The 27,336-nt window shown below is 43.4% G+C and overlaps 3 protein-coding genes across 5 annotated transcripts in view; 2 read left to right on the top strand and 1 right to left on the bottom strand.

Moving 5' to 3' along the window:
- Positions 1 to 2,410: 2,410 nt before the first annotated feature.
- On the top strand, positions 2,411 to 13,117 carry PLEK2 (pleckstrin 2). The gene is made up of 10 exons (XM_032187644.1): positions 2,411 to 2,612; positions 3,526 to 3,726; positions 6,262 to 6,426; positions 7,427 to 7,608; positions 8,325 to 8,416; positions 8,750 to 8,937; positions 9,652 to 9,753; positions 10,676 to 10,759; positions 12,009 to 12,087; positions 12,928 to 13,117. The coding sequence occupies exons 2-10, from the start codon at positions 3,679 to 3,681 to the stop codon at positions 13,053 to 13,055; spliced, it is 1,068 nt and encodes a 355-aa protein (XP_032043535.1). The 5' UTR covers positions 2,411 to 2,612; positions 3,526 to 3,678; the 3' UTR covers positions 13,056 to 13,117.
- A 2,140-nt stretch (positions 13,118 to 15,257) lies between these two features.
- Positions 15,258 to 19,627, bottom strand: LOC116489373 (galectin-related protein A-like). The gene is made up of 4 exons (XM_032187691.1): positions 19,601 to 19,627; positions 16,719 to 16,807; positions 15,784 to 15,958; positions 15,258 to 15,401 (listed from the first exon to the last, which is right to left on the bottom strand). Exons 1-4 carry the CDS (start codon positions 19,625 to 19,627, stop codon positions 15,258 to 15,260), a joined length of 435 nt encoding a protein of 144 aa, XP_032043582.1.
- A 1,192-nt stretch (positions 19,628 to 20,819) lies between these two features.
- ZFYVE26 (zinc finger FYVE-type containing 26) overlaps positions 20,820 to 27,336 on the top strand; it is a 46,111-nt gene continuing 39,594 nt past the window's right edge. For all 3 annotated transcript variants that reach the window (XM_032187881.1, XM_032187880.1, XM_032187879.1), the window contains exons 1-6: positions 20,820 to 20,850; positions 21,030 to 21,240; positions 22,701 to 22,779; positions 23,601 to 23,690; positions 25,631 to 26,180; positions 27,143 to 27,273. In XM_032187881.1, coding sequence (XP_032043772.1) covers positions 21,050 to 21,240; positions 22,701 to 22,779; positions 23,601 to 23,690; positions 25,631 to 26,180; positions 27,143 to 27,273 — 1,041 coding nt within the window. In that variant the 5' untranslated portion in view covers positions 20,820 to 20,850; positions 21,030 to 21,049. The remainder of the gene's footprint in view (positions 20,851 to 21,029; positions 21,241 to 22,700; positions 22,780 to 23,600; positions 23,691 to 25,630; positions 26,181 to 27,142; positions 27,274 to 27,336) is intronic.

Here is a 27,336-nt window from a genome sequence, read left to right as displayed (position 1 = left end):
ATTAATAGGGGAGCGTCATTTCTGTCAGTAACTGGATATTTCTCATGTGTTGCAGTAGCTGGAAGAAGGAGCCCTGAGATGGCTGCTTGCAAGGACTGCTAGCCTGTGAACTGTGAGTTAAGGGTCCTTAGCACAAACTGAGCTGATTTCTTCGGTCACAGCCAGTCTGCTGTGCTTGGAACTGTGTTTGCCTACAAAGCATTTTAATAAATGTAGTAGGTTTTGTGTGAACAGCTTTGTGGAGTCAGTAAGAGGCAGTGGAATTGGCATGTTGTTCTCTGTAGCCAGATCTGTACTTTGGTATTTAACTTCTCATAAATCTTTGATCCAGGGAATACAGTTAAACAGCTGTTTTCAAACATTGCCACCTTTCTGCAGTTAACTTTAAAATGCTCTTACATCAGAATACCCTTGAACGCTTGTCTTTAACTTATATCTAGAAATGTTTCATTAGTTTTTATTTTGATGTGGTTTGTTTTCATCTTATTTCATCCCTAATCCCCTAAAGGAACTACGGGTTTAGTGGCGTCCTACACTGGAGGGCAAAGTCCTAACATTTAAAGAAGCTGTTTTGGAAAAGCTGAATATATGTAATCCCCTGTGTGATGCTGTTCACATTATAATATTAATGGAAATTGTAGAGCATGCAATGGGGATTGTCCTTTGGGCAGGTTCTCCTAATCAGGGATTGTTAGCTTCGTGGGGGACTAAACTGGAGGTATGAGTAATGAAACAACACAGTCTGTGTTTCCAGTTAACCCTGCGTCTGTGGTCCTGAAGTCTACAGATAGCTATTCCTAATCATGCTGATGCAAATTCTGTAATGTGTAAAGTATATTGGGGTCATTTTGAATGGAAAAAAAATTGTCAGTTGCTCAGCTGTACTATTTTGTTAAAACACTATGCTGGCATTTAGGAAATACCCTGGTAAAATGGATCTGATGAAACAGTCCTCCTCAGTGGTTTTCAATTCCCACCAAAGACTTAGTTTTCTATAGCTCTCTAGCTTTACATGGTTTGAAGCACATCCTTTTCTACCAAAAGACTTGAAAGCCAGAACTTGCCTTCCCAGCACATACCTGAATATGACAGCCCAAATCTACTGACTCATTTGACAGTATATGACCCTTTTCCTACAAAGCCAAGCAATCTGTTTTTACTTAACCTCAGAGAGTAATATATGGGCAGTTTGTTAGCCTTGAATAACCTCTATAGAATGGGGGGTGGGTATGTGTACATTACAAAAGTCCCAAGTATTGAAAGAATGCTTAGAAGCATTGAAGAATTTTTTTAAAAAAATCTGTATTTAAAAAATAAATAAATAAACCTGATACGAAACCTGTTGTTTAATGACCAGCTAGGGAAATTTTGCTTCAAAATTCACCAGCAGTTTGAGAATAAAATTTTTCATTGCTAGTAGTAATTTTGCCAAGAAACTTCTGTAGTGTTGTGGGTGGTCTGCATGCTGGGGAAAAAAAAAAAAAAAAAAAAGCTCACTTGCTCAGATCTTCGACCAGGGCTGGTTATTGTGTAATTTTGAAATCACTGTCTGAGCGAGAGCCCCCTGCAAGCTTCTGCCTGTCCTCACTAGCATGGAATTACCTGACCCACCTTGTTACGGATTGCCTGCAGTAACAAGCCAAGCAATGTGAAGTCAAACCTCAAGTACAGTACAGTGGAACACTACTCCCAGAGCTGGTTGTATAAAGTGTGCTGGTCTAGGAAACAAATGTGGTGTTAATGTATCTTGTCTGCTTAGACTCAAGGTTTTTTTTCTTTGATTCAGTATTGGTCATGTCCTTGTGTGCTTCCTTTTGTGACTTGTTCGTGTGTTATTACCTGAAGTTTAACAGTGGTGGAGCAGTGCAGGTTTGTAGAGGAATTAGTTTAATTCTGATATATGGGGCATTCAGTGAGCTAGACTTTTTTTTCTGCTGACTTCCTCAGTTTTGATTCCAAGATTCCACTTCTGTACATACTTCTATTTGTGTATACATTTATGCATATACACAGAGACAGATCATTCTTTAAAAAAAAAAAAAAAAAAAAAAAAGGTGAAAATGTTACTTTCTAATTTCAGGTCACAAAAATATTTTTCTGTGTGAAAATTTATAGTGCTATATTTGAGAACACGAAGTACCTGTAAGAAAAATTAATCCTGTAGGTGTGCTGTTAAGCTTACTGAACTCAGTTCAAACAGCCTGAAGAACCAGCTAAATGTGAACTGACTTACACAACTGCTTGTCATGGGCCTGCCTTCCCTTTCCAAAGTGGCAAAGGGAGTATAGCAGGAGCTCTGCACTTCATGTGGGTTGGCTGCTTCTGAAACCTCAGCTAGCATATTCTCTGTTTATACAGGAATGGATTTAAAAAAAAAAAAAAAAAAAAAGTTTTCAGTTACACACTATTTCTTGTGGTCTATGCAGAGTTGTTCTCTGGGTAGTCTCCAGCATGTTGTCATGTTTGAATACCTTTTTTGGTATCTCACTCTTCCCTCCTCCTTAGAAATTAGAAAAATAATATAAAGATAAGGTAATGATTTGCTTGTTCCTTTTCCTCAATACAGGAAAGTATGACCAGTAATCTGATCCAGTATGCAAAGACTGAGATACGTGAGTCAACTTGTCTTACCTAAGAACTCTGGACTCTTTTTTTGTGGGTGCATAGCAACAAGTGCTTTTGTTATTTGTTTTACTGTACGTCATTTTTCTTATCACAGTCTGTAGCTTTATCCACGTATATCACCTTAAATTGGCTGCAAGTCATGGAATGCTAACAATACAGCAAAGACTATACACAGCAGCTCTGTCTGCAATAGTTACTAACACTGGCTTATTTCTTCAAGACTTATCAAATAGATTTATCATGGCTGAGGTTTTCAAAAAAAAACAAAACAAAAAAAAAACACCTCGAGCTCATATTCAGGCACAGAAAAGGCACTGTTTCAAAAGCTCTCAAGATTTTCAAGAGGTTCCTGCACTGGGCTTATTTATCAAACCACTTTTCTGAAAACCCAAGTAGTTGCTTACGTAGAGATTTAGGATATTCGGTTGAAGTAGGCATATCTGGGAATCTTGGTTTACATGTCCAGGGATTACTGAAAGTAGAGTGGGCTTTGGGAGACATTTGGGCTTCTTTGGTAAAATAAATTACTATATAATTATTTTAAGATATGTAAAATTCTCATTGTAATTATAATATTCATTATGTTACACTCGAGGTATTCTGATCTGTAGAACCCCTAGAAGATATGCTTATTAGATGAGAAATTTTATGCCATAGAGTGGACTTTTCTGAGATAGTTTTATAACTCTGCTTCTCCCTCCTATGCAGTTCCTGTGTCTCACCTCTTTTGTCACTGTGAAGCTGTTGCTTACCTTGGCTTAGTCACTCAAGGGTGGCTTTTTTACTATACTGAATTCTATGAAATCCCTTTGAGATCCTTTTTAGACTTCCCTTTGTTTTCCTCCCCGCAGGGCAGGTAATGTATCAGAGCCAGCTCAATGTTTAACTAATGTCTCACAGAGCGGGAGAAAAAAGGGAAGGGAGAGTACGTCACACAGGAGGAGGGTCGCGGAGAAAAATGAGCTTGCCTGAACTCCTCACGTGCAGAGAGACAGACTGCCAGGGATCGGGTTCTTCTCAGCGGGGGCTCATCTCTCCTGCCGGCTGGCCGTGATGCAGGAGGCAGCTGGAGTGCTGAAGGAGGGCTTCCTCGTCAAACGGGTAGGTGCTGCGGCAGCGCCGCGAGGGCTCCTGCGCGCGATGCTCTCCAAAGGTGGAAACAGCCCCTGAGAGGGGACCCGATGGAGCCAGGGCTCTTGGCAAGGCAGCAGATTGAGCACAGGGGTTGAGGAGCTCCTCCAGATCCCTACAGGCTCCTGTGGAGGAAGCTCCAGGCTTTACCTGCCCTCCATCCAGTTCCCCATGTTGGCGTTTGCCCAGAGGAAAGTGAGCGAGCTATCAGTGTTGCTGCCTCAGTCTGTGGAAAGCCGGTACATCTGCACCTAGGGCACACCTCTGCAAAGGGCACACAAAAGTAATAGTACCTGGTGAAAGGCTACGTGGCACCAGGGAAAGTGGCCACAGGAGGGTGGGCAGAGGGGAGATGTTTGGAAAGTCTCTCAGGACAGTTTGTGCCTTCTTAAGCAGAGAGCTGAGCAGGGTGTGTGAAAGGATGGGGAAGAGATTTTCTTTTTAAAGAGGGTGAGAGCAATATGAATATGGAAATGTATCTGATACAACTTTTCTTGCACACCCCAAAAGCTCCACTGTAAGAAATTTTCAGCTGAAACATGGAGAAATCAACTGAAAGACAGCATGACAGCTTTCAGCCTTCCCCAGCGTTTCTCCTCAGGGGATCGAATCAGTTAGTAGAGGGCAATGGTGCAGGGGGAACGAGCAGCTTTCCGTTCCAAGTCCGTCTCAGTGACTAATATGGTCTTTGTGCACTTGAAGTGCAATTCAAAGGTTTGTTCAAAGCTTTGCCACGCCTTGGGAAATGCTTTCCTACAGTACGTATCTGCTTCTGGTGCTACCGCGACGGTAACTCTTGTCGGGAGCTCTCCTGGCAGGGCTCACGGCTGCGGGGCGCGGGAAATCCAAGCTATGCCCTGCTGCCCCTTCCACGGAGAGGGCAGAGCAGCCCCAGCTCCTGCTCTGGGTTCTGGGCTACCGTCGTGTTCTGTGTCTCTTATGTGACTACCGAATTAGAGAGGGGAAGCCGAGGCACTGTGTCTGAGAGAGGAAGGGGTGTCGTCAGCATGCTGAGCTGTGACTGCTGGCTGGCTGTGCACCAGCACCGAGGTGTGCAGTTGGATAGAAAGGAGGCCAGAAAGGAGATGAATAAAGGACACTGAGGGAGGAGTGAATGAGATCCAGAGGGGGGAAAAAAAATAAAGTAAAGGGATGGGATCAAGTAGAGGAAATGGATTTCTTAAGAAGAGCAGATGCAAAGAGGAAGTATAAATCCATTATAAATGACTGAATTATGTATTATAATGTATAAGTGCAATGTGTGACAGGTAAAATTGAAGGAAAAAAAGGTAATGTCACGTTCTAAAAGGAAATCTGTGAGAAAGAAAAGAACTGTAGCAAAGGAGAAGTGGACAAGGGAGTGTGCACCAGGTAAAAAAGTGGGGAAGGTGAAGGGAAGAACAAAACCAAGCTAGATTAACTGTGTTGAGTATAGACTAGCAGACATTAGAACTAACATGCCCTGGATTTTAGAGACTCATTACCCCACTTCTGTGGAAATTGCTGGTTTTCCCCTTTACTCATAGCAAGTTAATGAGCTTTGATTCCTGCCACGACTGGACCTTGCATGTTCCTTCCTCCTAGCCGTGCCCACCTCTCCCAGGTGTCAGAGTTGCCTGTGCCCGGGCTTTGCCTGCAGGCTGTGATGCTCCCATCGTCGTCTGCAGGAACACAAGGCAGCTCCTGCACCATGAGGCGGGACCTGACCCTGTAGGACAGGACCGAGCCTGTCGAAGCCAGCCCTCGCTCAGCTCGCTCTCCCATGCAGCTGGGCAAAAGACAGCCGGGGGCTGTTTATGGAGGGGAAGGAAGAGGTATTTTGTTCCATATAACCCAGGACGTACCTGACAGCAGCCGTTGCTCAGTTTTTTGCCATTAAAGAGAGTGTTTGCCAAAAAACAGTAGCACAGGGAGCGTTTTAGCCCAGGAAGCTGGAGGTAGGCAGGATAGAAATAAAGCACCAGCTGGCAGCGGGAGGGGATGTAATGAACAGCCAAGTCACACAGCAAAGCACTCTCTGGACCACTTGGCACCTACAGCCACAACCAAAATGACAATGAACAAAACAGATGAACACTCAAGGGCACTGCAGAGAAAGGGTTTGTCTCCTAGAGCTGCCGACCACACCAACGCACTCACTAATTCAGATTTAGCCCTGTTCCTGCCCGCTGCTGTCAGCAGGCGGTCACGCACCCAAGTGACGGCTCTTTGAGATAATTCTTATGAGCTTTTGCAAGAAACAGTTCTTGCCAGCAAGAATGTTGTTTCTGCTGGAGAAAGCAAAGCACCTTTCTGTTCTTGCTTCCTGTTTTTACACTGGTGGAACTGGGTTATTTCATTGCTAAAGATGTGTATTTCAGGGAGAGCTGAAATCAGGACTGACGATGACTTCTCATGTTTCTTTTCATATGGTTCCCTATTGGCTTATGGTATTTACATGAAAACAAAAAAGAAAACACACATTTTTCAATGCTTGTATTAATATGTGCATTTCTTCCCCTCTAGGGACATGTCGTTCATAACTGGAAAGTAAGGTGGTTCGTTCTGCTTCAGGATAAGCTCCTGTACTATAAATTTGAAGGAGGCAAGAAGGAGTCTTCTCCAAAGGGCAGGATCCTCTTGGATGGCTGCACTATTACTTGTCCATGCTTGGAATATGAGAACAGACCGGTATGTCTAGAAAAATGTATCCCTTCTTGCTGACACTCGCTTTCTAATTTCTCTCTTGTCTTTTCCTCTCCTCCTGATTTATTTGGTTTCTATAACTACATCACTGAGGCATGTGTTACCAGAAGTAGGCCTTACTAAAAGTGAAACTGCTGTTTGCAATGTAACCAGGACTAGCAGTTAACTGCCTTGTTGTGTCTTTGTCATTCCCTGTGCTGAAATCTGAGGTGCAGTCACTAGCAAAAAGAAAAGAAAAAAGGGAAAAAAAAGCCTCACACACATGGAAGAATAAATGCAAATGCATCATCCCAACAATATGTGAACAGGGGACACGAGCAGCTCAATTAAACCTGAGAAGGATGGGGAAAAAAGACAGCTTATCATCTATGGTAGAGGCTGTAAACACTGTCTGTATTCACACAGGGCTCTCAGGCAGACAGGTCAGACTCCCTTTTCCTTTCCCAGTGGGTCCTCACTGCTGTGGAAAGTTTGCAGCAAAAAGGCTTTGGAAAGGAAAGTGCCTCCTGGGCTTTTCCACTCAGCCATGGGCAGCAGTCATGCAGACTTCCCCTCAGAAGAGCCAGAAGGGAAATGACTGTGTAAATTGCTGACTATTTCAGTACATCTCATGGAAGAATGAGCCTAGTGAGAGTTTCATTGTTGATAAGCAAGAGATCTGGATGTGAAAACTCCACAGTCAGCAGCACGCTCCTGTGTCATCCTGTTTCTGGGCAGTGTGCTCTCTTTCAAGAATTACTATCTCCATATAAACAAACCGTGCTTGTAACCAAAAACCCAGGGATCTAAGGATAAAAGAATCTCCCCAAAAAAATGAGCTGTATCCAGCATCCTTCAGGCCAGTATTACCCCAGAGGGATGCCATATCCCACTAATTTGTCACTTGGGCTAGTGGTGAAAGAAGCAAATTGCGAGTGGAGCACAAGAGCTAAATGCTATTACTGATGCTAAATATTATTACTGCTTTGCACTTCTCTCCCCACAGCTACTCATCAAATTAAGGACAAAAACCAACACAGACTATTTCCTTGAATGTTGCTCCAGAGAGGAGCGAGATTCTTGGGCTTTGGACATCACCGGAGCCATTCATGCTGGTCACCCAGTGCAGGTGCAAGAGCTTCACAGAATGAAGAATTCTTTCAAACTGCTGGAGAATATCAGCCTGCAGTAAGTGCTTCTAGTTTCATCTTCCACTGTCACTGTAGTCTGCAAAGTACCTGAGTTGCTGGACGGGGAGGGTCAAGGGAAGCTTCTCTCTGCACAGATCTGCTCCTTCATGGCCAGGAGCCTCTATACTGGCTGCTCTGTCCGGGATTTGCACACACTTTTGTCAGGGCACAGGAATGCATTTTTTCCTGACCCTCATTTTTGGGTGTCTAGGGGCTCTGCACAGGCACGCCACTGCTGGCTTGAAGGCAGCTAGCCAGCTGCAGAGGTGTTCTGACTGAGGAGATGCATTACCTTGCAAGTTGTAAGGTCACAACAAGACTGTGATAACTGTGCGTGCCATGTTGGTGAGCTTTCAAAGCTGACAGCCAGAATCCAGGCTAGGATTTCCAGGGTGCATCGTGTTAAATGAGAACTTCTGTTAAGAAATAGGAAAATGATATGAATTTGATTTGTGTTGAGATGGTTAAAGGAGTCTGACTGTAGCCCAATTTGAAGTGCTTTAAAATAAAAGATACATCATGAGGCGTCTTTTTTAGTGTTATGCATCGGGAGAATAAAGTTTTCCTACAACAAACTCAGGACTAAACTAATCCAGATTGTTTCCAAGCTTTATGCTGGTAATCATTAGGACATCCTGTGCACTGACAGAAGCATGTGACAATTTCTGCCTGACTTTCTATTAAAGTGACATTGTCCTGTGTACTCTTTTACAGCCACATAGTGGATAAAATGCGTGACAGCAGTACTGGAATTAAGCTGACCCGCAACTTGGAGCAAGGCAACAGATACAAAGAGACCTTCACAGGTATGCCTGCTGCAGACAAAGGGCTTCCTCACATCTGACATGCCACATTGCCGGGACAAGGGAGCCACTGCACTGGCTTGATGGTGGGATCAGTTATGGCCCACTGGAAAGTACTGGTGCAGCTGAATTGTCCAACACCTTTCTCTCTTGCTGTGTGGATATATGGAAGCATACATAGGATCCCACTCTTTCAGTCAACCTTGCACTTCACTGACAACCTTTGTGATGGTGCCAAAGTGTTTCGTCAAAGGAAGGCCTGTTATGGCAGGAGACATTAGTCTCACCTTGGAAGAGTGGGTTGCCTTGGTCTGAGGGCTGCCTTTCTCCCTGCAGGCTCTGCCCTGGTGGACTGGCTCATCTCCAACAGCTTTGCTGTGTCACGGTTTGAGGCCGTCACCTTGGCCTCCATGTTGATGGAGGAGAACTTCACCAAGCCCGTGGGAACCCGCAGCATCGAGGCCATGCGCTACAGCGACCTCTCGGAGCAGTTCCTTGACGACTCCACCGCGCTGTACATGTTTGTAAGTGGTGTGGCTGCCAGCAGAGGCAGCTCCTCTGCCTGTGGTCATGCATTTGACCACAGGCAGAGGCATTTGTCCTAGTGACAGGACCCGCGGGAATGGGGTTAAGCTGAGGCAGGGGAAATTTAGGCTGGACGTCAGGAGGGGGTTCTTCACTAAGAGGGTGGTTGCACACTGGAACAGGCTCCCCAGGGAAGTGGTCACTGCACCGAGCCTGTCTGAATTTAAGAAGAGATTGGACTGTGAACTTAGGCACATGGTCTGAACTTTTGGGTAGACCTGTGCGGTGTCAAGAGTTGGACTTGATGATCCTTAAGGGTCCCTTCCAACTCAGGATATTCTATGATTCTATGATTCTATGATTTCATTTGAGGCAGTGCTGAAGCAGGACACACAGCACGCACACAAAGGCAAAATATGTAAGCTGTGAAAACAAGCACTAAAGGGGCTGCTCTGGGCTTTCAGTAGTGTTAGTGCTTGTACTTTTGCTGTAAAAATAATAATAATCTACATGGATTTGGAAGGATGTACTAATAAGGTAATTTGGCATTAAAAAAGTAGCCGTTGGCACTGCTGTGTCTGCATTTAACAGAGGCCATAGAGAATTCACTTGGGGAAAAAAAAAGCACTAAAAACAGCTCAAGGAAAATCAAATGCAGAACTTTGTCCTTAAGATTAAAAATAAAAGTGGAGCCATCTTTTCTGTGTTTGCAGGCTGAGAGCAGTAAGAAAATGCTCAGCTCCAAGGAAGAGCTACAATTTAACATCTCTGAATTAAGTGGCATGATTGTGAAGCAAGGATTCTTAGTGAAACAGGTAAATACAATCTTTGAACCTTCACTGTGAAGCAAGAAAAATGACAGCTCTTATGGCTGCAGGGAGAATGAATGAGAGTTACACAGGCATGGCTGGGGAGTTGTGCCCAGCAGACTTAAATTGCCCATCAACATGGTTATCAGAGATCATGAAGTGAAGAGTGTGTGGCTGTAAGGATGTGAGCTATGGAACCTGCTGCTACTGCAGGATTAATAGGATATTCTGTATATATTGAGTGCGTACTGAAAGGTATAAAATAATACTGAAAACAAAAGTCCCACACATAACTCCACCGGAGCTGTTATATTCACACCAAGTGGATCCCCTGTCCTTCCGATCACACCTATCCCATTGGGATTGTGCAAGCAGCTATGATGTTCTGCTGGCCATGGCCAAACTTCAAGGCTGGGAAGATTGTTTTTTGCATGAAGTAGGCGTTAATTTGTGGACAGTCACTCATGCACGCACAGATGCTCTGCTGGGGGTGAGTCCTGTTTTCTTCAAGTGTAATTAACCTGTCAGTGGTAATTGCTTACAGGATTCCAACTCTTAGACTGCGAGACTTAGTTTTAGACCCTTGCCACAAGCAAGATGAAGATCAATCACATTGGTTCACAGCATAACACAGCCACCTGCAGAAGGAAACCTGCCTGCCTTGCATGATCACATTTTTATTCTGGATCTTTGTATGAGGAACTGTGATTTTTCAGTACAAGAAAAGAGAGACTAAAAAATTATCAATCTATGAAGAAGGATGTTAGGCAGAAAATCCTGGGAGTTATTAAGATGACATTTTTTTTTTCTCTGTTGTCTGCAAAACTTCTATTTTCAGTACCTACTTAGGCCTTCCATAGAGCCTCCAGGAAAGTGACAATTGCAGGAGGTATTTACTGGTGTTAACATTAATTCTTCCATTTTGCAGGGACACAAGAGGAAAAACTGGAAGGTGAGGAAATTTGTTTTGAGAGCTGATCCCGCTTTCTTGCACTACTATGACCCCACTAAGGTATGTGAGTGTGGAGTTGGTACCCTCAGAAATCCTCTTCCAGACCTAAATATTATAATGAAAAGACAACACAGTCATGCTATAAATGTTTCTCTCTCCCAGATCTCCTGGATTCCTCTGTTGATGTCCTGGGAAATAAGACCTCTCTGGCCTTACTCTAGGAGGTTGTCCTTGTATGATTTTCTATCCCTGTGTTCCCTGCCTATCATTTCCTCACTGAGATTCCCTTTCCTTATCTCTGGAGCAGCAGTTTAGGGGTTCCTCTTTTGCTTGTACCCACACAGTCTGGGACCACGATCCTGCAGGGGTTCTTTCTGGGCTGTGGTGTTTCTGGGCTGACATCCCATCACTTGACAGTGATTCTGCTATTAGGAGTTCCTGTGTTCTTTTTACCACACTGAATGGGGTCTCGTTGATCCCAAAATATTTACAGGAATTTCTGGCACTCAGATTTAAATGTGCTCAAGGAACAGTAGAGTTTGTCATTATAGGATATAACCCATCACAACGAGAGTGAGCCAGAAGGGCATGTGAATCCATCAGCCCCCGATGCATGGGGTTACTGCAGAGCCCAAGAGGCCACTAAGATGAATACATTATAGCAACGTTTCATGTAATTTTTAAAGAAAACACAAACAGCATAACAGTGAGAAGAAATTATGAGCCTGGTTCATGTTTTGTTGCCTGTTTCTTTGTGTGGGTTTTGTTTTTATTTTGTTTGTGTGTGGGGTCTCTTTTGGTTTGGGGTTTGGGCATGGGTTTTTGTTATTGTTGGGATTTTTTGTTTTGCATTGTAACTTGCCCTTGTAATGCTAGAAACTTGAACTTTGGAGTCTAGAGTTCAGACACAAGAGCCAGCCTACTAGTGAAAATGGTCAGATTTTTTCCGTACAGGCTCAGTGAATAGTTGCAAGCTAAAAACTTGCAGAAGTGTGTATGTGTATATGCATATATTTAATATGGGTTGTTATTGATAAAACTGCACATAGGTTTGAAATGTGATTGCTAGCCTACCTTTTGTGCTTTTAATTGGTCTCCACCCTTTCCAGATAACATCAAAGAAACGTCTGAGGCACAAACAAAATAGTAATACATTTAATTACATGTTCTGACTTCTGTGACTTGGATGTTTTGTATCCAGAAAGACTGGCATTACTTCTCCACCTTCATAAAAATAATTGTGGTGGTCTGGGAAATTATTCCAATTACGATATTTTGCAGCTAAGCCTCATTTCCCTTTTCTTTGCAGGAAGAAAACAAGCCAGTAGGTGGATTTTCTCTCCGTGGCTGTCTTGTCTCAGCTCTGGAGGACAATGGAGTCCCAGCAGGTAAAGCATGAGCCTCTAGACTTTGCTACTTATATACCTATGCTATAATAACACAGTCTTTGGGAGTGGGTTTGTGTTTATGGCTGGGTGTACGAATGAGTGGGTTAGCTTTTCTTCTCCTTTGCAAGTGAGAGAAGTTATGTCATCAGACATCCCCACATTGATGGGCTGTCCCATAAAGGAATTTTTTTAGAGTTACTTCTGGATATCCTGAGTTTTTTTTGTTTGTTTGTTTTTTGTTTTTTTTTATGGACTGTTCTTAGTCAGGTGACTAAGAAAGTCTCAAGATATAGATTAATATTTCGGAGTTAACAGCCAAAGAGGAAATGCCTTTTTGGGTGTTGTTGAACTCAAAGTCTTGAGGCACCCCTGATGCTGTCCTTTATTCATGTGTCCTCTCCACATGTATGTACTCTCATTTGGATCTGCTAGAATCCAGATGTAGAGGAGACCTAAAGACAGCAATATAAAAACCAATTCTGCTAGAGTATAAGCTTAGCTTAAGCATTTGTCTAGAACCTCAACCTCACAAGTAAGTGTTTCTGCTATTAAAGCAGTTTATTTTATTATAGTAAGCACAATGTGTGGATCACAAATAGGGAATATCTTTCTGAAGACACAGACAGAGCCTTAAAAAAGATGCTGTCCAGGATGGAGGGCCATGATGAACAATGCAGCTCCTTACTAACAGGAACCCAGAGATAGGCAGGAACAAATCTAACCTACTGCACAAACTGGTGGAGAGCTCATCTCTCCAGTGTACAACTCCAGTAAGATCCTACCTACTGCAAAGCAGCTCTCTGTGCACTTTCCTGATCTGTCACATTTTTCTCTCTGCAGGAGTGAAGGGCAATGTACAAGGCAACCTTTTCAAAATCATCACCAAAAATGACATTCACTATTATATGCAGGCCAGCTCCAAGGCAGAGCGAACACAATGGATTGAGGCAATCAAACCACTGACATGAGTAAGGTGGACTCAGTGGCAAAGGAAAAGTCACACTTGTGACCTAGTTTCCTGTTCCCTTTGTCTGGCTTTTTTTTTTTTTTTTTTTTTTTTTTTACTTTGGCATTTTATTTTTGTTATTTGTATTTCCATAACACCTAGCAAATTCCTGACAGACCAGAATTCTAGGTGCTTAGGAGTCATGCAGATCTGGAATAATTCTCCACCAGGAATTTACTGTCTAACCAAGAGACAATGGACGACAGGTGGATACAGACAAATGATGTTTTACAAGGAAACAATGAGATATACTATTCCAAGATGGAAGAAAAAGGAATCTCTTGTACAAGTATTCAGTCTATATCTGACAGATCCAGGTTGTGCTTTATTCTAAAGCAGAAATGTCTTCCTCCTTTCCCCTTTATAAAGGGGCTCATAAACTTAGTTATTTCACATGGATTGAATCGAGGTGTGTGAACAACGTCATAGTCTGAAAGGTCCTGGTGTCTGAGACTGCCTGATACACTGTGAAAGAATTCTGTGCTAAGTCACAATTATGTGCTGGGATAATTGCTACTGGGAAACAGACCGGGGGGCTCTTTGTCCATCTGTCTGCTCTACTGTTTGCCTCTCTGTTATGCCAGAAAATACCAAAGGATTCACTTCTCCAGTACATACATTATTCTTGTGCTGTTAATAACCCATGGTATTACATGATCCTGAGTATCCGATCAGTGGCAGTTATTCCAGACAATGGCTGGTGCTGACTGTAGTGGAAAAAATCACTCAGCCCTAAAAGCAAGACTTCCTCGTGTTTATCACCATGAATCCATTTATGTGGAGCACCATGGGGACTGAGAACTCTAATAGCAATTCTTATTATTGTCTTTTTTTTTTTTTTTTTTACTTTAAGCAATTAAATTTTCAATTATTTGTCTAGCAAGCTTGATGCTGATATCATTAAACATATATTAAAAAAAAAAAAAGTTCAATGCATTTGAGTCTCCTGTCCTCTTCAGACATAATTTTTCTCAGTTGGAGTATATGATCATAATGGTTTCATACACCTTAAACTTAGAATAATATGGGAAGTGAGACATTGTCCACAGAGCCAGAGTAGAATGGAATGTATGAGATGACTGAAACATCTGATCAGCCTGCCAATGTTCTATTTTTACAAAATTCTTCTGTTGTCTGAGTACCTGTATCTGACAGACTCTGTGGTCCCCAAAACCACTCTGGAGACAGCATGCTATATATCTTCCATAAAGTCACAGAGAAATTTGATAGCCCTCTATCCATAGAACCATCTTTTTACAGATTTTTTGCCTTCTGAGTTATGTATTTAAAAAATAAAAAATCTCTTATGTAGAGGTTTTTTACTTCTTCCTGTGTTATTACCAAGCAATCAAAACAGAGACAAAGCCAGCGGCTATGGTATTTTAACAGTCACATATCTGGGACTCTTTTATAAATATACAGCAATGAAATCACAACGTAACACTCATTTGGCTTCAAATATTTAACAAAGCTACTAAAGAAACTTGCCAGTAAAGATGCAGTTTTAATCAGATGCAGAAATGGGCAATGCAGTTTCAGCTACAGGTATAATTTCAGAGGGCTGGTTCAGAGAAGATTGTTAAATCTACAACTGTTGAAACTTTTCCGTCCCTGAGAACTCTACCTGCAAGAGACAGGGATGGTGGTAAGATATTTATTGCTCCCTACTAGGAAGCACATAGAGCTCATGCTGACTGAGCAGAGCTTCCTGGACAAGCAGTTCTCTCCTGATAGTCTGAGACTTATTGGGGCTCTCCAGACTCGCTTGTTCACTCACAAGGAAGTATCCCAATTCCCTTTTCTCATTCTCAGTACATGCACAGTGCCTAGTTCTAGTGACAAGGGTAACAGCCAGGCCACAACAAAGGATTGAGCTCCATGTCTGGGGCATGAGGGAACCACGAAGATACTGGATACTGCATAGCATCATAAGTTTTGCAGTTTGAGATACTGACACAGTACCTCAGCAGAGGCCCTCTGATCTATCTGGACCAGCCATATCTGCAAATTTTGAGCATGTATTAGAAAAAAAAAAAAAAGTGTATTTCAAACATATCAGCAAATTGAAAAAGACACAGTTCCAGTTCAACAGAATCAACCAGGAGGTTGATAGGGGAAAGTACATTTTTCTCTGTCTCATGCTGATATTGTGGTCGCTGTTCATTCAAGCCACTTTGGTAAGCTTGACATCCCCTGTGATCTGCAAAGCCTTCACCAAGTTCAAGGGCTGAATGCGGTGAGTGAAGTCACAGAGCTGCCGTCCATCAAGCAAGACCCGTATTTGCTGGTGTTCACATAAGAACTCCATCTGCAACGCAAAACGACAGGGGAGGGCTTCAGAGGCCAGCAGCAAAGCTGATGTCAACAGCATGGCCTTAGAAACCCCATGCAATAGTGACAGCGAAACACAAAGTATACCAATTCTTCTAAAACACCCATGATAAATAACCTACTCTATGCTGAGATAATACTATTAAACTCTTTATAGGGAGTTCTCTCAGTAAAACTAGAGAAAGAAATGTATGTCTCCTGTGAGGGCTTGAACTGTTGTTCTCCGTGCCATACTAGACTAGTATGCCAAGGTTCTTAACCTGGCAATTTCAAAAGCTAGCAATTTGAGGTGATACAAATAGCCTTCAGCCCTGCTCTTCTCCTTTTCTCCACCCTATGCATAATACCCCCAAAATTACCTTAAATGTGTCCCCTGCTGTAAATGGAAAGTAGGGAATATTCTTCTCTTCTATCCCCCACTTCCCAGCAATTCGTGCATTTCGAGTGATGGATTTGTCACTAAAGTTAACTGTAAATAGCATCCCGACATCTTTGTTTGCATCCACTGGATCACAGAGCAGAGTCACTGAAAAGCTAGAAAACAGTTAAATGACTGTGGATTTCAGAATTGTAAAAGGACATGGGGAACATGCAGATGCTTATAAGGACTAGAGACAGCTGTTGATTTTCACACCAAAATGTGGGACTCCTACAGGGACTGTGCACAGGCTTAGAAGCTGCAGAAAGGGCTGAGAACAAGACATTCTTTGTTTCTCTTCCAGTTTCCAGTAGGACGCAAGTGACTTCTGATTTTGTTTTCCCTCTCTTGTGATTGAAATGAAACAAATATTTGTGGATAACAGTTCCAATTTGTGTCCTAAAAGAGGTTATAGAAAACGCTTCACTTGTGAAAGGGCTGGAGTTGATTGCCAAAGATGCAAAAAAAGTATAATGATAGCACAGTTGCTGTCATCTAGACTAAAGAGAGCAATGGACCTACAATTCCCATGCCAAAACCACTGATTTTTTAAGTGGTGTTGATTCCAGCCACGAGCAGTCAGCCTAGATATGGATTCTGAATTGCACCTGTTCCTGGAAGAGGAATGCCACTTGTTCACCCCCCTCTAGTTCATATTTAGACAAAGGCAAGGAGTAGAAAATGCTGGTGGAACAGTCAGAAAGTCCAAATAGTGAATCATTTCTCAACATTCTCATCTTAATTTAAGAGCAGAAAAAATAGAGACATAAATGATGAATCTGTATGTCTTTCTTCATCCCAAAGAGCACAGGCACTCAAGAAATCTGAATTTAAGGCATGCAGGAGGGCATATGAGAACAGGTGACCCCCACCTACCTCTTGGGATTGGAAGGTACCATCCCTATGACAGTGATTCTCATGGCAGGTCTCAGTCCACCTTTAATTTCACCAACATACTGCTCCACCTACAGGGGAGAGGGGAAACGAGCCGCAGTAGGTTACCTCTAATAGCCTGATTGCATTTTTATATATAAAGAGCATTTTAAAATATCTCCCCACTGAAGTACTTTTTATGCTTTTAGTATGAAGTCTGTCAGTTCTGGTACTGTAGGCAAACAGGAGGGCTGACGTGACCACAGAGACTGATGCCGGCCTGGTGGCTGCCTGCCAGGACCATCGACCCTGGTGGAGGGTGTGTGACGAGGGCCGCAGTACCTGTGCCAGACCTGACAGGCACGCGTGGTCAGTGAGTACTGCTGGGACTGCCTGGGCAGATGTGATCAGCACCGTTGTCGAGGTGACCCTTGTGCCTCAAGTGACAGGAGCCAGACAACTGCCACACCTCGGACAACCCAGTGATATGACACAACAGTCTAATGACACAGAAAATCAGGTCATGACAGCACTCCACAGAGCAGATTAAAAGCTCTGCAGCAGCATGATGCAGGCCATGTGTGAATTTACTCTGTCAGCTCAAATTTGTTAACAAATGTTGATAGGTTAACTTGGTGTCAAAAGGCTTCACACCAGGTCGGATTGTCTCTGTCCTCTGCCAGGACATAAAGCCAGCACAAAGCCTGTGTTTGGACAGAAACACCACTGTCTCCTCTACCTGATCCCAACCACAGTGGTACCAGCTAACACGTGTGCCCCATGCTAATCGTCCCTGGCTGTCATCTTGAGGTAGCTAATCCTCCTTGGCTGTCACCTTCTTGTGGCCATGCCACACGAGAAATGATTTGTCAGAGGTGCACTGGCTTTTTGCTGTCGGGAGCAGGAGGTAGGCTGAGGGGCCCTGAGGCAGAGCCAGCAAGCGGAGGTCAATCTCCATACGCTCACAGTGCACGGAATGGGTTGGGATGGAGTAAAGGTCAGTTTAAGCAGTTCACACTGCTTCCTTGTATTTAGTCAGAAGTTCCATTTCTTCTTTGTATTTATCAGAGGTAGACCCTGATGTGCCTTTAAGTACCTTTAAAATGCCATCATTTTTTGGTGATCTACTTTTCTCCTGTTTCTGTAGTTGAAAACTCCACTGGAAGACCAGAGCTACATTTTTCAAGTAATTCTCTCACTGCTTTGAGGGTCAGCAGAGAAACTAACAGAGGCAATGGTTAGCATGGAAAAGTAAGAGAGATTTTGGAACCAAATAGTAGGGGCATTCTGCGTACTATGCTGTGGCATGTAATCACTCCAAATGCATCGTTGTTGGAGAGAAGCTGCTGTGAAACACTGAGTGTTAATAGCAGTTTGCATAACACTGATAATTGTCCAAGCCAGTGCACGACAGACACTGCTACAGATAAAAAGTGCCTTATCCTTCCAGTGTTCCAAAGAAAAACTACAGACTTTTTTTTTGCTAGAAGAACTGCACAGTATGTGTTTCATTTAGTAGTTTGGCTATTACAAGCACTACATTAGCATGGAAACCTGTGGGTTTCCATTCAAGTGTACATTGCTATGGGTATTTCGTACATATTTTCAAATTCAGATGATTGGAAAATATGTTAGAATGTAGTACGTTAGAATTCAAAAATGTTAGATTTTTGAATTACTGGGTACCAGCTTACTTAATGCGAACACGAATTCAAGATGAAAAATATTTCACCTATACACCACTTCCTAATTTCAATATACTAATTATATCTTCTTTGAAGATGACATTAAACAATTTTTCCCTCCTAGATGTTTCTATCCAGCCAACTTTTACCACATCACAGACATATTAATGTACCCCGAACTCCTAACAACACCAATGTAAGAAGAAATTAAAGAAAAATCCCTTCAGAAATGACAGCTCTACTGATCATTGTTAACGATGTACATTCACTCTTGCAGAACTGGGCAGGTAACTCCAGCAGGTATGTTGTAAACCTCGTAACAAAAGCAAAGCATCAGCCACCTGATATGACATGAGGAAACAGCTCCTCAAACAAGGAGTCTGGCTCTAAGGAGAAACCTAAAATCAAATTGGATAAACCATAGAATCAGAATGGTTTGGGTTGGAAGGGACCTTAAAAGATCATCTAATTCCATCCCCCATGCCATGGGCAGGGACACTGTCCACTAGAACAGGTTGCTCCAAGCCCCGTCCTATCTGGCCTTACGTACTTCCAGGGATGGGGCATCCACAGCTTCTCTGGGTAACCTGTTCCAGTGCCTCACCAGCCTCACAGTAAAGAATTCCTTCCTAATGTCTAACCTAAATCTACCCTTTTTTAGTTTAAAACCATTCCCCCCAGTCCTATCCCTGACAAAGAGTGCCCATCCAGCTTTGCTGTAAGCCCCCTTTAGGTACTGAAAAACTGCAATGAGGTCTCCCTGGAGCCTTCTCTTTTCCAGGCTGAACAACCCCAACTCCCTCAGCCTGTCTTCATACTAGAGGTACTCCAGCCCCTTAACCATCGTTGGTGTAGGTCAAGAAATAGTTTCTGTAGTACTGCACCATAGGAAGTACAGTCAATAAAAGCCTATAGAATCATAACTGAATAGATCAAAACAACTGCATGGTTTCAACACTTCCAGCTTTTCCATCACAGCTGAAACAAGCTCAGAGGCATGACTACTCACGTGCCAACCCTCAGCTGATACCAAGACAACAGCATGGGTGAGAAATACTCAGGACCCCATGGCTGGTAGTGCTACAAGCTCCTGCAGCACCTCATGGGCTGTGCAGGTGAGTCCCAGCGCATGCATGGGGACATGGCCCCCTTCCCATATTTTCCATTCAGTAGCCCTTGGGGACCCCCTCGCTCACTTACTTTGGGACACCTCTCCTTCTCTGTCATCACTGCTCTGGACGCACACTGGCCTCCACTGCAGGAGTCCCCGGAGGAGCTTTTGTTTCGTGTGAGGACGCAAACAAACAAAAAGCTTGGAATAAAGGGAGGATGTGGGGTGGTGGTGGTGGTTATCTCTGCCGAGCAGCGCCTGGACGCCACCCAGCCAAGCAGCTGAGTCACGGCCCCCATGCCTGGTTGTGCCCCTCGTGTCCCCCTGGGATGCTCAGAAACACCCAGGCTGTGTGGGTGAGAGGGTGGGGAGCCCCTGCAGCACCCTGCCACCCTGCATGGGGGGGCAGGGCATGCGCCTTAGAGGAACACAGTAATGCATGCGTGTACAAAACACTGTATTTATTTATTTACATACATTTAATGCATTGTGTCTTTTTATAAAATGCATTTTTATACCTCTTCCCTCTGTTCTTAAAGGGGCAAATATATATATATATGTCATATTTCCCTGTATAGAAAGTGGGATATACATGTAAGTGTATAAACATACTCGAGGGGTAAATATATATATACACACACGTGAATATACCTCTGCATGTATACCTCTCTCTCCCATTCTCTTTTCATAGGGGTATATGCTATGTATTCAACCCTTTGAGAGAGGACAGAAATGGTATCAAATCATATATATGTTTACATGTATATTCTGGGACTCTGTGATGTGCTTATGAAGACAAATTGCAGTATTTACGCTCTGTATATATATACGCTCTGTATATATATATACGCTCTGTATATATATAAATTTACGCTCTGTATAAATATACATATATATATATATATACCTCTTTCTCATATTTGTGTGCATACAGACGTAAATACTGTGTGCAGGTGTACACGACACACACAGGCACAGAGCGCGCCCAGAGCACCCCCCATCCCCTCAGCGCTGCCCGTCAGGAGCCCGCGCTCAGGAGGGGGGCGGAGCTTCGCGCGGCAGCCAATCAGAGCCACGAGCGGCCGGAGAAACACGAGAGGCGGGCGTGCGGGCGTGGTCACGGGAGGGGGCGTGGCCCGCGCTGCCCGGACCCTCCCGGCGGCGTCAGGCTCCCCAAAGAAAGATGGCGGCTTATTTACATTCTGCCCCGGCCCGGCCAATGGGCGCGCGCCCGCCCGCCCGGCGGCGCGGCCAGCTGAGGCGGCGTCCAAGATGGCGGCGGCGAGGGCCGGGGCGGGCGGGAGAGGGGCCGCGCTGCGGTAGAGCCCGGCGCCGCCAGGTGAGGCGGGCGGCCCCGCTCCCTGCCTCGTCAGCCTGGGGGGCGGCGGGGAAGCCCCCGCTGCCCGCTCGGCGTGAAGGGGACGTTTGGGGTGGGGTGGGGTGGGATGGGATGGGTGAGGTGATGCGGGGTGGGCTCCGCTCCTCACGGCTCCTCTCCGGCGTGTGTCTCCCGCCCAGGTGCCGCGGCCGCGGGGGGGATGCATCCCTTCGGCCGCGAGGAGGCGGCGTCCCAGGAGCGGCTGCTGGGGTTTTTCTGCCGCTGCGTGCGGCGGGGCGGCTGGGGGCTCGCCCAGGCCTGCCTGCCACAGCTCTGCCGCTGCCCCGCCGGCGGCCCCCAGCAGGTGGAGGCGGTGCTGCGGGCGCTCGTAGCCTGTCCCGCGGCCGTCAGGTAAGCCGGGGGCTCCGTCTGTGGGTCGTGGGAGCTGGGGAGCAGCAGGTAGCTAGGGGGGCCTGTGGGAGGCCGGTGGGATGCGGGGAATGTCAATGGTTTGTGTGCCGGGGGTGCAGGCAGGCACCTGGGCAGGGACACCTGAGCGCAGCCCGGGCGCTGGGCGGGCTGCTCAGCCTGCTGAGGTACTGAGATAGCGAGGTGATACGAGCTTAAAGCTAAAAGCTACCGGGGAACTCTTCAGAACTGACTTTGTCGGATTTTACTGAAGGATAGGAAGGAACATCTGAAATTATACTCCCCTGATGCTGGGCTTCAGTTGATTTAGAAATGAACCACCAAGATCAGCACTGTAATTGTTTAAAATACCCTCATGTTTCCAGTTCTTGAAAGACCTCCCGATCTTTAAGAATTCAAACTAAAAAATTCAGAGTATGCTATTAATTTCTTACTCTGCTTACCCAGGATTTTGAAACAGCATTTAGTTTTGCTTGTGCGTGGTTATTTTTGATTTCTGTCCTTCAGTAGTTGCGTCTGAAGGGTGGCTTTCTAGCACTCCAGGGAACACTGGCGTTCAAGGGGAAGGTTAAAGCTCAGTGCTGCTCCCCCCTCTCCAAGTAGATGATTGCATCTCACATGAAGATTTGTGCAACACTGGTAAAGATTCTAGGACTTAGGGCAGTCTAGAGGATGATCATGTGAGACATAAACATATTTGTTTCTTTTTGTCCTTCATAGCTGGACTAATGCATCTAAAGGCATTAGTTAGCACTGCTGAGATTTTTAAAGGCCGATGAACTGTCTTCTGCTTTTTCCTAGTTCCTTTCACAATACTGAATGTGTTCCTGGACAGTTTAGGTTTTGGAATGTGTGTGTAAGAATGGGAGCACGTGAAAAGCATAGGGAAATTAGAAGTGTGATTTTTTTGTTGTTGTTGTTTGATTGATGGATTAGTACAATAGGTTAATTTTAATTTGGATAAAAGAGCTACACTTGTGTTACTGTGACGTAAGTTTGTTTCAATTTGGGGGATAGAACTAGACAGAACAGGAAATAGAGTTTGGCAAGCAGTCAGATTGCAGAGAAATCTGCTGAAGTGCTGAAAGAGGTCTCTACAGACTGAACTTTAGACCACAGATAAATTTCAGTGTTTTGAAGGAAAGACCTGTGGCAATAGTTGTTCGTATTTCACAGATCCAAAAGCATTTATTTGCAGAGCAGAAATCATTAAGTTAATGTATAAGTAGTACAAATATTATGTTTTCTCTGTTCTTACCTTGTATGACTTTTCTTCAAAGATTTAGTCATCCGTATTTTTTTTTTTTTTTTTTTTTTTTTTTTTTTTTTTACCATGCACAAAGAAATATATAAATCCAAATAAGCTCTGACAGTGTTTTCCAGGATCTAAGAGATGGGCAGAACGTTGTGTAATCCGATATGTATGCTTATGGCTTTTGTAGATGTGGACAGAATTGCAGCCCCTGGAGAACGGCATGGCTTTGGCTTCTTGTGTTGGAAAAATGGCTTGCAAGGAATCAGGTACAAAAGTTGGCTGTAGCTGATTTCCAAGTGTGAAATATTTGCTTAGTTTTCCTGATGTTCACGGAACTAAGTTCTCAGGGTAGCTGGAGATGTCCATCATTTTAACAAACTTGTCAAGAAACAACTGTTAATCTTTGAAAGTTGCTTTCTCTTGTGCATGCTGGAGAAAAAGTAGGGATTTTTTTTATTTTTATTTTTTTTAGGTAATAGAAGTAGCCTCTTTAGCATCGAGCATTTCTGTAATTGGAAAGCACGAGTTTATCAACTTCTGCATTTTTGTAGCACCTTTCTTACCATAATAATGAAGTAGTTCAGGCATCAGACAATTCTTTATAAGCTTTAGAGGCTGAAGGAGTATAACTTGTGCTTGCTCTATTGCTGTTTTCAGAATGACTGGTGTGACCTGCTTCACTAGTAAAAGAGAGAGTCTTCTTTCCTAGATTACTTTTAAAATTGGTATACTGGGTCGTATAATCTTTTTTTTTTTTTTTTTAATTCATCTTTGTCACTACTTAGACTTGCACTTTTTCTTCTCTATTTTAGTGAAAGCTGTCTTTAATTGATGGGATTGTAATTCCTGCAGAAGTGTCATTTTTCTCTGTTTCCAAAGTTATGTTTGTCTCTGATTTCTGTGGAATCCACTGTTGCAGCAGCAGATTCTAGATGTGCAGTAGTCTTCAAATGAGAATTAGATACCTTCAGAGAGAGATTTGTCTGCCTCAAAAAGTTGATGCAATAGCTAAGATTCAGCTATGATAACACAGATACATAAATGTTATACTGGTTAACATCTTCCCCATTCTTTTATGTTGTTTCAGAAAACTGTTCCAGTTACTCTTCGGAGAGAAACTGAATTTTTATTGTTCTTGGAAGAATTGCAGAAAGATGTCTCTGAGGAAGTCCTAAAGGTTAGCTGCTTAGCGTGCCCTTCTTCTCACTAGATATGCAGAAAGCCAAACTGTCAGTTTGGGGAATCAAAGGTGATGCTTTCAGCGGCCTTCTTTCCATGAGATATGAATGTGTTATTAATCTTTTAGGCTACTGAAAGAGACTGTAATTCAACTCCCTGTTTTAACTTAATCCAGTGTATCTGAAAATGATTTCTCTGGTTAGAGAGGAAGCTGTTGACAGGCAAGGAACAAGCTTTTCTTCTTGGTCTTCCTAACACACTTCAGTACTGATGCCAGCTACTTGTCACAGTCTGACATCTGTAGATGTCAGTAATCACAAAGCCCACTGTGAGCCAAAAGAAACCGTAGTCAGCAAGTGCCTTTGAAATGTATGTCTATTTGCTTTTTTCCTTCTCCTAAAATATTAGTTTCCATCACCTCTGCACCTTCCCACCCTCTCCCTGGAAGGTTTTGAGTGCTGTACAGTTTTTAGTGATATTGTTTGCTGATTGGTACGACTGAGATCCAGAAGCCATTTTTCCATTATTGTTACTTACAGACTGCTCTACTTGAGAAACACATTGAAACATGCAAAAATAGATTAATATCAAAAGCAAGTGTAGGGCAGAAAACCAGGAAAGTTTCTAACTGTGGAGCTGTCTTAATATGATGTTGGTTGCAACCTGATGTGGTGTCTGAAGTGGCCTCGGATGTCACGTCCAGTTACACAGGTTCTAACTCGTCGAAGAGTTTTTCTAAGAGGAAAATTAAAACTTACTTTCAGAGGCTATTTGGAGCTCCTTAATATGAATAAGGAAGAGGCAGTCAATATTTCTGTAAGGATGCAGAATTAACACTTACAGGATGAAAGCAAGCAAGCAAGGTAAACTTGACTGTTGATTAAAACAAATCTGTTTAAAGTCTACTGATGACTGATGAATTTGGTGCATGTTACCGTCTAGAGTCCAGATCAGATTAGATGAAAGATTGCACCACTATCTGCAGAGTTGCAGAGAAATACGAGTTTCATCAACCTCATCTCTTCATCACAATGTCTTTCAGAGACATGACAGTAGGTAGAGTTACATTTTAATCCAGCAAATAAAGAAAAGGAGATTGTGGTCCAGTTGGAAGTTGTCTTCTAATCCTCTCATTTCTATACATGCCAACCACCTCTCCCCTCCATATTCCCTGAGATGCCTCTTCCAGGTGAGGGTAGCACACACAGTTACAGAAATGACAAAAGTGCTGCCTAATTGCTCTTCAGCTGTTGCTAACTAGAAAGTATAATGGTTGAGTTGTCCCTTGCCTTACTACCCCTCCTTGGGAGTGCTAATTGTTCCTGCTTGTTTGTCTTCCACTGCCTAGTTCTAGAACTGTAGGATTGCTTCTATTAGCAAGAAAAATTAGTGTTGCATAAGAGAGAAGGCAACAAGATGGTTCAAAATGGCCAACAGATTCAGAAGCCAAGTTTGAAAAATTAGTGATAACGAGGACAGTGCAGTAGGTAGGTAGATAATATGAATCAAGGAAAGAAGGATTTTTAAAAAAAAAAATAAAAAAAAAAAAGCCTGGATAGTAAATCATCATGTTCTTACTGACCTAGGAAGATACAGATACGTTAGTATATTGTTAAGAGATAGAATAGGGTAGTGCATCAGCCATTCCATAGGAGCTGCTTGTGTGAACTAAGGAATGGGTGTCAACTTACTTATGAGCACCTGGCCAGTGTAGTGTAGTTGTATGTTACAGGATTGCTTACATTTTGTTGTGTATTCTGGCATATCCAGTCTTCTGTGGGGTATACTGGACAAGGTAGACCATAGTTAATGGTTTTCCTAGGTAATTTGATGTTTCCAGATTGATTTAACTTCTGGCTTTCATGTTTCTTCTATTTGTAGAAGATAATAATATCACTTATGAAGTCTGAAAGGTATATTCCTTTCTTTTCCTGCCAGGAGCTGTTTGAAGCATTTGAATGCACCCTGAACAAGCACACTGCTGACAGGAAAAGGAGAGATGGCTGTTCTCACAGATTCAGTTTGGATGTTGTTTCAGCTCTCCGGAAGCTTTTGTTACGGTCTCCACAGAGGGCACAAGCCCTGCTGGAGTTCTTCCAGGAGGAACAAGGGACACGCGGCTCCTCACTCCAACAATATTCTTCTCTACAAAACATCTTTGTTGAATTTCTTCGCGACTCCTTGAAATCTCTGCAGAGGCTTCAGTGCAGTTCTGAGATTTCAGAAGTAGATCAAAGAGAACTAGTAGATACTATTTATTCTGCTCTCAGTATGGTGACTTTTGAGATGGAGCATCAGAGTGATGAAGTACGACACCTGTTCAGGGAGCTCTTGGATGTGTGCTGGGCTGAGGGAAGCCCACTGAGGGAGGAGAAGCTCCTAAGCTGTATGCTGAGGAAACAGAGCCACGGCCTGTTAAACCTATATAGCAGTGTTCTCATAGAAAGGACAAGAGAAAAATTCCTAGTGTCAAAATCAACAGGAAAAGGTTTGTTTTACCTTTTTTTTGTTTGTTTTCATTTCTTGTGTAACAGACCTGGTTAGGCATTAGACAGGTAAGTTGTCAAGGAATTGGGCACTTCTCTTGATAAAAGGTACCTTAACAAGCCATAGAGTCTTGCAAAAGGTGATGCTAAAATGACTAAAAGCAAGGGTCTGGCATAGGAAAACCAGGGTGCTTATGTTTCTGTGGTCTTTGCTGCCTTTTTGTGTGAATGTTTCCTTTATCACCCCTTATTTTACTCTATTAATTGCTCTGTGTTTTTCCTGCTGAAGGTCTTGCTTGTAACTGGAAACTGACTTTCCACTTGGATGTAAAATTCTTATTGGTTCAGCTCCAGCTCAGAGTCATCAGTATTGGAGGATGTTTTTCTTCAGGCCAATTAATTTCCTTTCACTCGCAGGGATTGCTGAAGGGAAGTTCAGGCTGGCGTGGTGTGGCAGCCTGCCATTTCTGGTGGTAATCACAGTTAGGGTTTCCCCATGGGGTAGAGAAATGGAGATGTGAACGCATTTGCTCTTACTGAGAATAGCTGAATTTGTACTTCGTACAGATCTGAGAAGTTGCTGTGCTGGATGAGTCTTTGCTGCCCTGTAAAGCAGCACAGTGTCTCTGCATAGAAGTGAGAATTCATGCAACATCCAGATAACATGAGGATGAGGGGAGAAAGAAATGCAGTGTGAACTGAGCTAATGCAAACAACCCATGCACTGAACAGGCTTCCGCGAGGTTAACAACTGTCCGGTTTCCTATCTGTCCTATTTCTTTTCTATCACATTTATTTGCTTGGATTTGTCATTATCCAGTAACAGTATCTGGGAGTCTGAACTGTTAATATATAACAACTCGTTAGTATTCAAGGAAATGCTAAGGATTTTTCAGTTTAAATTAACAACCTTATTTCCAAGGTACCCCTCTGCATTGTAAGGTAATCTGATAATGTTTTTTAGGTTCATCAGAGCAGCTGGATACAGAGCGAACCATGATGAACTTGTTCTCGGATCCCAAAGAGGTTGCTTCCTGGAAGACTGCATATTTTTACTGTTTGAGCAGCAGCAAGCACTTCCTGGAACAGATTCTGGTATGGCCATAAAACCATTAAGGGGGAATCCCAGTGGCAGCTGAAGTCTGTCCTTGTATTGAC

The sequence above is a fragment of the Aythya fuligula genome, chromosome 5 (genome assembly GCF_009819795.1).
Source record: "Aythya fuligula isolate bAytFul2 chromosome 5, bAytFul2.pri, whole genome shotgun sequence".
In the NCBI taxonomy this organism is placed as follows: Eukaryota; Metazoa; Chordata; class Aves; order Anseriformes; family Anatidae; genus Aythya; species Aythya fuligula.
This window is presented reverse-complemented; position numbering and strand designations above follow the sequence as displayed.